The sequence below is a fragment of the Cajanus cajan genome, chromosome 8 (genome assembly GCF_000230855.2).
Source record: "Cajanus cajan strain Asha chromosome 8, NIPB_CcT2T_4, whole genome shotgun sequence".
NCBI lineage: Eukaryota > Viridiplantae > Streptophyta > Magnoliopsida > Fabales > Fabaceae > Cajanus > Cajanus cajan.
In genome coordinates, this window is record NC_138524.1 from 54,387,146 (window position 1) to 54,397,329 (window position 10,184).

General features: G+C 31.1%; 2 protein-coding genes across 2 annotated transcripts; one reads left to right on the plus strand and one right to left on the minus strand.

The window, feature by feature from the left end:
* The first annotated feature begins 751 nt into the window (after positions 1–751).
* LOC109787731 (retrovirus-related Pol polyprotein from transposon RE2) lies at positions 752–1,531 on the plus strand. Its single transcript, XM_020346287.2, has one exon. It carries the CDS (start codon positions 752–754, stop codon positions 1,529–1,531), a length of 780 nt encoding a protein of 259 aa, XP_020201876.2.
* Positions 1,532–3,849: 2,318 nt separating this feature from the next.
* On the minus strand, positions 3,850–5,849 carry LOC109787732 (aspartic proteinase CDR1). The gene has a single exon (XM_020346288.2). The coding sequence runs from the start codon at positions 5,559–5,561 to the stop codon at positions 4,266–4,268; it is 1,296 nt and encodes a 431-aa protein (XP_020201877.1). The 5' UTR covers positions 5,562–5,849; the 3' UTR covers positions 3,850–4,265.
* Positions 5,850–10,184: the final 4,335 nt, after the last annotated feature.

Here is a 10,184-nt window from a genome sequence, read left to right on the forward strand (position 1 = left end):
TTTATCATCTCCATGGAAAACTGCTATGTCTCTTGAATATGATGCTCTAATAAAAAACCAAACATGGACACTTGTTCCCTTACCTTCTAATCGTACTGTTGTTAGCTGTAAATGGGTTTATCGTATAAAGGAAAATCAGGATGGAACTATCAATAAGTATAAAGCTCGCCTTGTAGCTAAAGGATTTCATCAAAAGTTTGGTTGTGACTATAGTGAAACTTTTTCGCCTGTCATTAAACCAGTTACTATTCAAGTTATCCTAACTCTTGCTGTTACATATCATTGGCCTATTAAACAAGTTGATATCAACAATGTTTTCCTTAATGGATTTTTGGAAGAAGATGTTTATATGATGCAACCACCTGGGTTTGAGGTTTCAGATAAAACTCTTGTATGTAAGTTAAATAAAGCCATTTATGGCTTAAAGCAGGCTCCTCACGCTTGGTATGATAGGCTGACTAAAATGTTACTTGGTTTTGGCTTTGTTCAAAGTCGTTGTGATCCCTCCTTACTTATTTACAAGCAGTCTTAAGTGTGCATTTATATGTTGATCTACGTTGATGATATAATTGTCACTGGAAATTCTCATTCTGTAGTGCAGTCTTTTATCTCAAAGCTGAATGGTGTTTTTGCTCTTAAACAACTCGGTGACTTGGATTATTTTCTGGGTATTGAAGTCAAACGCACAAATTCAGGTTCTGTTATTCTTAATCAAGCTAAGTACATTAGAGATCTTCTGCAGTGAACTGATATGTATAATGCCACGGGCATCTCTACTCCTCAACAAGCCAAACTTAAGCTTTCAAAGTATGGGTCTGATTATTTTGATGATCCTGTAGCTTACAGATCCATAGTTGGTGCTCTTCAATATGTTACTATTACTCGGCCAGAAATTGGATATGTTGTTAATAAAGTGTGTCAATTTATGGCACAACCACTTACTTCTTATTGGAGTGCTGTAAAACGTATTCTGCGATATCTTCGTGGAACTGTTGATTTTGGCTTGCATTTTCAATCTGCTTCTACTACTGCTCCTCTATCTTTGCAAGGTTTTTCAGATTCTGATTGGGTATTTGACGTGGATGATAGACGCTCTACATTTGGGGCTTGTATATTTTTTGGTCCCAACCTTATTTCATGGTGGTCTAAGAAGCAGACTCTTGTAGCTCACTCCACTGCTGAAGCTAAGTATCGCAGTTTAGCGTTGGCTACTTCTGAAATTTTATGGATTCAATCTTTGCTTAATGAATTACAAGTTCAGATTCCAACTCCAGTTCTTTATTGTGATAATCAGAGTACTATATCTCTAAGCCATAATCCAATTCTTCATTCCAGAACTAAGCATATGGAACTTGATATTTTCTTTGTTAGAGAAAAGGTTCTCAACAAATCTTTAATTGTCTTCTATGTGCCAACTCAAGCTCAAGTTGCTGATATACTAACCAAGCATGTCTCTAAAGTTCAATTATGCAGTTTTAGAGACAAACTCAAGGTTCTAGGTTCATCCCAACCTAAGTTTGTGGGAGAGTAATAGAGTATTAGGTAGCATTGCTTTATTTGTATGTTTTGTATTCTGTTGTAAGCTGAGTAGCTTTGTCACGTGAGCATATTAGTTACGAGTGTGACTTCCTTTGTAAGCTTTATATGTCTATATAATTCACTCTGTCATGTTTAGAGTATGATAGAAAATAATAATAGAACAAAAGTCATTTTACTTTTCTCTCTCTGAAACTTCCACAAGATCCAATTATCCAACTTAACCAATTTATCTACAATTAAAGAAAGCCCCAACGAATTTATTAGTTTAATGGAAATTCAATAGGATGAATGGTTGGGATTGAATTAGTGGCTCTAACTTAATAACAACAAATAGATCTTATTAAATGATTAAAAAAAATCAATAACTAATTATGTAAAGGGGATATTACCAAATTTTAAGAGAAAACTAGGAGATTACACTGTTAGAAAAAAAATTAAAAATAGTAGAGATTACATTGAAATAAATATATAAATTAGGAAAATTTTATTTAGAAATTGATATATTTAATATACTGATTTAAAAACATAAATAAAATTTACATAATATATAATACATGATATTACTTCGATCATAATTGATTTTAATTATGTAAAGAGGACATTACGAACTTTTAAGATAAAGTTAGGAAGTTTATATTTAAAAGTTGACGACATATTTAACAAGGAGATTTAAATATCAAGATTTAGCTTTAATTATAAGAAAAAAATTTATTAAAAATTTAGTTTAAAAATAGAAATACATTTTATTAAAATATTGCTTCAATCATAATTTTTTTTTGATTATGTATAGAGGATCTTATGAATTTTTAAGAGAGAATTAGGGAGATTATAATTATTAAATGTTGAGACATTTAACTTAGCAATTTTTAAAAAAAATTTAGCCTTGATTTTAGACTAAATTTTAGTAATAATTTAGTTTAAAAACGGAAACAAATATCCAAAATATATTACATCAATCATAATTTATCGATTTTTATTATGTATAGAGATATTACGAATTTTAAAGATAAAATTAATGAGATTATATTTAAAAGTTTACATATTTAACATAACAATTATATATAAAATAACAATTTAGCATTGATTTATGGAAAACTTAGTTTTAAAACAGAAATAAATTGCTTGAATATATTACTGCAATCATAATTTTTTTATTCTATAACTACATTTAAAAGGCGACATGTTTTTTTTTTTTTTTTTTTTTTTTCTACCAAAAAAAAAAATATATATATCAACCTTTTTCTTATCATTAGGGATGGCAACGGGGCGGGGCGGGTACGGGTTTCATGATACCCGTCCCCGTCCCCGCAAGTAAAACTCATCCCCATCCCCGTCCCCATACCCGTCAGGTATGGATTTTCATCCCCATCCCCATCCCCGTCGGGTATCGGGTATACCCGTACCCGTACCCGTACCCGTCAATTTTTTTATTTTTTATTTTTTTTTAAAAAATAATATTTTTAATTTTTATTTATTTATTATATTATAATTATAATTATGTTATTTTTTTATCTCACATTATAATAAATAATCATACATAAAAAAATATTAAATTTTTTTAATATAATTAAATTAAAAGTGAATATTAAATTAAAAATGAGAACGGGGACGGGTACGAGTACGGGTACGGGGCGGGTAAGTACATACCCGTACCCGTACCCGTACCCGTACCCGATTCAATATATCGGGTTTTACCCGTACCCGTACCCGTACCCGGTCAAACCGGGTATTCCCCGTCAAAGTCGGGACGGGTTCGGGTATTACCTACGGTTACGGGTATATTTGCCATCCCTACTTATCATCATGATTATCCATTTATTTTATAAGTTATAAGTATCTTTGGTCTTTATTTTTATCTAAAATTATTTTACTCTTTTTTAATTAACATTATATAATTTGATTTACTGTATTATTATTATTATTATTATTAAACAAAATTTGTAGATTAAAAAACAAACTCACATTGTTTTAAAATATGAATATATATATTCCTTATTAATGAGATGAAAACCTTTGTTGGTATTGATTATTTTCCAACAATTAGTATGACGTTTCCATTGTTAAATTTCTTATATTTTATGTATCCACAAAACATTTATGTTTTTGAATTCATATTAATTAAATTGTTTATTTTTCAGTATATAAATCATGTTGGATGTAAATATATGTAAGGCGTGTTAGAGCTTAATTTTTTGTGCAAGTCATATATATCAGTTATTTGCAAAAGTTAAAACAAGCGTAATACTCCCTCTGTTTCTAGTTTTCTTAGTTAATTTTATTGAATTTGTAAAATAAAATTATGATTTTTTAATTTTATTTTTTTATTTATTATTTAATTTTTATGAGAGATAATAATATATTACTCATATCAAAATTTATGCAATAATATAAAAAAATGATTAATCTTAATTGGATAGACTTTAAGAAGTGAGAGAAAAAAATACACATTTTTAGAATCTTTAATAGAGAAAATAAAATAAATATTTTCTAAAAATTATAAAATATTTTATTAAAAAATAAGAATTTCTTCTAAAATATACATCAGAATGACTAAATTAAAATTTGAAAATAAATAAAGAGACTAAAAATATAATTTAATAATAAAAATTAAGAATTTTTTATAAACTATATATTATAATAAGGAGAAGAGGGAATATAATCTAATATTTTTTAAGGAAAAGCTAATATGTTTATTAAGAGAATATAATAAATTAAATAACAACCAATCACGTCGTGGTACAATCTGTGGGTTTAAAGGAGAGTGTGCTCTCTTGAAGATCATATCCAACTAAGAGGTTTTGCTGAGCCAAGTTTCCAAAAATGGCTCCAATATCGTCACTTGGATGGAAAGCAAAACATATTATCCCATCGGCCACTTCAACAAAGGTGTTGATAGCATTCAGCTTCACATCGGCACCACTGAAATGTGCAGTGATTGTTGGCACATCTACTTCACCAGATGAAGTAGTTTTGTAGCACAGGCTTAGTAGATTGCTTGGATCTTTAACACGCTCTAATGCAATCTCATCTGCTACTGCTGATTCCAAATTTGAGTAAACATCACTTGGCAAAAGAGTGAGTGTTGTACCTGAGTCGATTATGATATTACCCTCTTCACTAGACTCATCAGAAATAGGGCTTCCAAACTCAACTCTCTTTTTTCCCACACTGAATGATTCCAATGTGAGGTAGTAAAATATTTCTTGGTCGTGTCCTATAATTGGGGTTGAGACAGTTCCATCCCCAGAAACCACAGCATTATCTCCAAAGTTGAGTTGGCTAGATGAGTTAGAGTTGGTAAACATTGGTGCCAAACAATAAGAAAACTTTCCATCAATTGAAGAACTCAATTGAGTTATAAGTGACACAGGTCCTCCTCCAAGGCCAACTATGCCAGAGCTTCTCCCTTGAAAGGACACAGTATTACTATGTCCACATCCAATCACAGTTTTGGGAAATGTAACACGAGATCCATTGGTGGAGGCTAGAGTGAGGGTATCCACACTAAGATCCCCATGTGAGTGTGACCCATCCCCATAGTTAATACTATATTCACAAGTTCTGCCCTTGCAAGAGGTGCTTCGTGCTGACTCACACGTGTCAGAAGAGCAAGGGAGGGTTTTGTAGGTTGTGGATTTTGAAGGATCAAACATAGGAGTGGTTTGGTTGTAACATGGGTCACAAGGCTTGCATTGCAACCAAACAATGTCACTACCCGTGTCCACAATGCCATAAACCTTGAATGGTGGGGTTCCGACCGAATAGCTTACCAGGTATTCACCTTGGTCAGGTGTTACCGTGGCCTTGGGTGTGTCAACGTTGAAACGATTGGCACGGTTGATGGAACGACGCACCGCATTGGTAACTCGTTGGAATTGAGTTTCCGTGGGACGATAGAGTGGTGATCTTGATGAGTCACGGTGGATCATTTCCACGCTGAAGCCACCTTTGAGAGCCTCCAAGAAAGAGAAGTTGCAAAAACACAAGAAAACAAGAGCAAGAGATGAAGAACGTGACACCATTGTTGCGATTGCTAGGACGAGCACTAGTGAGTAAACCTATGCTCTTCGTGGCCTTTTATATGATTCTAATGAATGTGGAATTGTATGAGGAAAGATTTTGTAGTAATTGAGGCATGCTGATATTTAGTGATTATTCATTATGTTCTTATCATGTATGATCACGATGTGATATATATGAAATCAGTGATTTTTCATTCTTCCCTCGTCATCATTTATATAGATATAAATTGTTGGGAATAGTTGTAATGCGTGAAAGGAATTATATAGATATTTCTCAATACAGTTAATTAGAAATTAATTTTTCAATTATGTAATTCCTTAAGCATATAGTATAAATAAATAAATTATTCCATGCGCGAAATCAATTACTATTTTAATGCATGACATGTTCCTTAAAATTAAAAATACGAATAGAATATACTATTTTATTTCATCCATTTTTGTCTGATTTCACTCTGATACTCAACAAACCAAATTAAAACTACCCTCATTTTAGTAATTTTTTTTTTCATAATGGAGATATGAAGTGAGTTACGAACTTTTCATATTGATAATTTACCTTTTAGTTTACAAAATGAATAAATAAAATATAGAATACTCTTAAGAAAGTGTTTGGAACCTAGTACCAGTGACTGCCGTGAGCATAGACTAGTGGGGCGATAGTTCGGGACTCTATTGTTGAAGGGACAGTGTACTGGTAAGACCATTCGGCCACCAGGTAGCCGATATCCAATTGGCACCCGAACGGCCGAACCAGGTAGTCGACGGTTGATCGGCCACTGGATGATCCATAAGCTTAGATCCCTCCTAATCAAGAATTAAGGATTACTCCTAATCAAGAGTTAATAGCTAATCACACCAATAAGTCGATTATAGGCGTATTACCTAATATGGTAATCCTGTTGCAGGGCCCATGGGAGTCCGGGCTCATCAATGTCAGTATAAATAGCGCATGTCACGAGGTAACGTCACTGTTCATTAATTACTATTGATATTTGTTCTTGACTTGAACGTCGGAGTGCCTTTTGCAGGTGCCCTCTCTCTCACCAGAATATTCGATCGGAGCTCTCATTCGGCCCTCAGAATACGAGAAGATTACTAGTGTGCCCTTTAGACAGGTACAGACACCATAAAATAAAATATTATTTAGTCTAATTATATAAAAATAATAATTTACATAATTTAATTATATTGAAAATAAAAAGTGTGATAATTAATCAATAATTGATTTTTCTACTAGTCAACAAAAAATTATCCATAATTTTGGGAAAATAATTAAATTATAGTAATATTAAATGTAAAGAGAAAATTGTAATATATTATTGATTTATTTCCTTTTCATTTTTTTCTTGGTGTGAACCTCTATAAATATTAACATAAAATCATTAATAAGTGTTATCTTTAACTTTCTCATTTTCCCTTTATTTTTAATTTTTTAATTCTCTTTCTAATTTTTAAATCATAACTTATCTTACTTTGTTTTAAAATTAAATGGTGAACCTTCACCTCTTTGTTGAGGCCTTCTTTATGATGTGTCACTACTTTTTATCCATTTTTTTCATTACATAGTGATCTCTAAGATAATTCAATCTCGTATGAATGTATGTTTATTCTTTTTTTTTTTTAGCAACTATGTGTTTATTTATCTACACTTTTAAGATTGAAAATTAGAGTCATAAGTAATCTTCAAATTATTATGAGGGCAATAGTTTTCATTTCATTTAAGGAACCAAAAAATTCAAGGCCAGGCCTAAAGGTGTCATATATGTCGAGTCGGCTTAACTCAAATTGACATATATGAGTCAAATGTAATTTTAAGCTAGCTTGACCCAACTTATATTTTTTTTTTCGGGTTGCCATTTTTGGTCAAACTTGGCTCATGTTGGGCTATTGGGTAATTGAGCCAAATTTTCCTAATTAAAAAAATATATCTATAAAAAATAATATATATTTTTAAAATGAAAAAAAATATAACATGATTAATTGATAGTATATACTATCATAAACACCTAATAGCTTTATATGTATACAATTTCTCACAATCATTGCAATTGCATTTATCCACCCCATCAACTAGACCAACCTTTTCATAATAATTCTATATTTTAGAGGCATTAGGTTTAGTTTTCTTAGTTTTTTCAGTATCCTAGCTAGTCTTCGTCATTAATACCCCTATTTTTACTTTTTTCATAACTCTAAGATCATAGACACAAGTTTGATTGTATCTTCATCTTCTTCACCAAGTGAAACAAAGATGACAGGTCATAGGATCAAATCATTAAGGTGCAATGGAAGTAGCAAAATCTTATAGCGACAGACCCTAACTCTAATCTTATAATCACAACTTTGTAAGTGAAATCAAAAAAGTGAAAGACTATTACTCTTATTATATTTTATTTTATTCTATTATTTTATAATACAATACAAATTTATAGATTAACGGTAACTTAGATTATTCCATTTATTATATTAATGAGCCATCTCGACTTAGATTATTCCACTTATTATATTAATGAGCCAGCTCGACTTGGGCTCATTTGACCTATCAAGTTTAGTATGATGGTCCATCAGGCAGGCTGGGCCCAAAATTGACAACTCTAGTTGACTTTGCCTAACTAAACCTTATAAAATTAATTAGTAAAGTAAGAGTTATTTCTCACTTATATACACTTTGTTGGTCTTATCAATAGTCGATATGAGATCTCTAACACACCCTCACCTAGAACTAAACATCTCGAGCGTGAAGTTTGTAGGACTGGACATTTGTGGGTGGTTCGATAACAACCCAATAATGTGTGACTTGATAAATCTACTAACAATTGCTAGGATAGGATCTCATACCATCTTAGAAAGTGGATTTGGGCTTAACTCAATCCTACATAACTAACTTGTTAGGTGAAGGTTGCCTCCACTTTTACACTCTTTAACCTTTATCTTTCTATTCAAAAACCTTAATCTCTCAAATGGCTCCTAAGATGCAAGCAACCTGAATTGTGAAGGTTCCCATGGAAGAGCATCCAGAGAGCTCTTTCCATTTAGAAAAGGTTATTGCAATTCTGTAAGATGAAGGCTACCTAGTAAAGCCATTACAAAAAAAATTGGATTTAACGGAGATTAATTTTGAATTTACCCGGGGTTAAAACCCTTGTTAAAGATGTTACCTGTGGTTGTGATTTCCGTAGGCAAACAATCTGTTGGTAACGTGTTACAAGCGGTTTTGAGGAAGCCTCATAAATGCAAATGTTTCCAGGAGTTTTATAATCTCGGTTAAATGTTCACGATTTTGTAACTCTCGATAGTTAACGGAGGTTTATGTAAACATTTCCAGGGTTTTAAAACCTTAATTAAATGTCTATGGTTTTGTAACTCTCAGTAGTTAACTGAGGTTTATGTAACCCCCGTTAAATAACAGAGGTCAGTAACATGCCATTGTACATGTGCTTACTAGCTTGTAATTTTAACCCCTTATAATTGTTGAGGGTTATAAAACCCCCGTTTATGTAAAATTATTAATTTGTGGTCATTTTTAAATCTCATATATTTATTAGAGGTCGTTAAACCATGTTGTTACTATTTAATTACTATTTTTTTTTTGTAATTTTGACTTATTTCTTAAACCTGTATGTGAAATAAATGTTTCAACTATTATTATTTGCTTAAATTATTTTTTTTTTGTGGGAATTATTTACATAAATTATTGTTTATGCATAAACACGTACATAAATCAAATTGCAAGTTATAAATTTATTGAGAGATGCAGGGGACCAAAACAAAAACCAATATATGTTGCACCATAACCAAATCAACCACCCAAGCATGTTGAGGTAATCAATCGGTCAACAAAAAAAAAAAAAAAAAAAAAAACCAACGCATAAACTAAATTTATATTTCTACCATGACACATTGAGTCTACAAAATATGAAGTATGATTTTAATATAACGTAGCATAATAGTAATAATAGAGTATTCTTATGAAGTCACTCCTAAAAAAAAATTGAAACATAATATATATATGCTACTCAAAATAAACTAAACACAGTTTTTATCAATATTATGAAAATGAAGTACAAATTAACTACAAATTAATTAATACGCTTTTAAGCTATCACCCATGCCCCTCTTCATGTTGAGAATTTGTTCCATTTGTTGGTATGCTTCCTTGATCATAAACCTAATATAAACATAATTCATAATTAGGAACACAAAAATTAAAATATTAGATATTGGAAAAGATATTTCATTTTGAAACACTACTGGTGAATTATTGAACATAGCCAAGTTAGAAGGTAATTGGCCTTGATAGTTTTGAGCAAAAAAGTTCATCATTGTCTCAAATCTTCTATCACATTATTCAAATCTTTTATTTTGTTCAATCAATGTTCTATTTTATTCATCCAATTGTGATTTCAATGCAGTAACATGTATTAAAACACCAATTTAATTAAATTAGTCTAACCTGCATAAAAAAATATCAATAACAGTTTTACTAGGTCTCAAATATTCAATGGCATTTTTACTTGGTCTCAAATATTCAATGTGATACTAGAATGATTCAACTAAGCTAACATTAACCACCTTATTCATTATGAAATTTTGTTAAATTAAAAAATATATATGTTAATA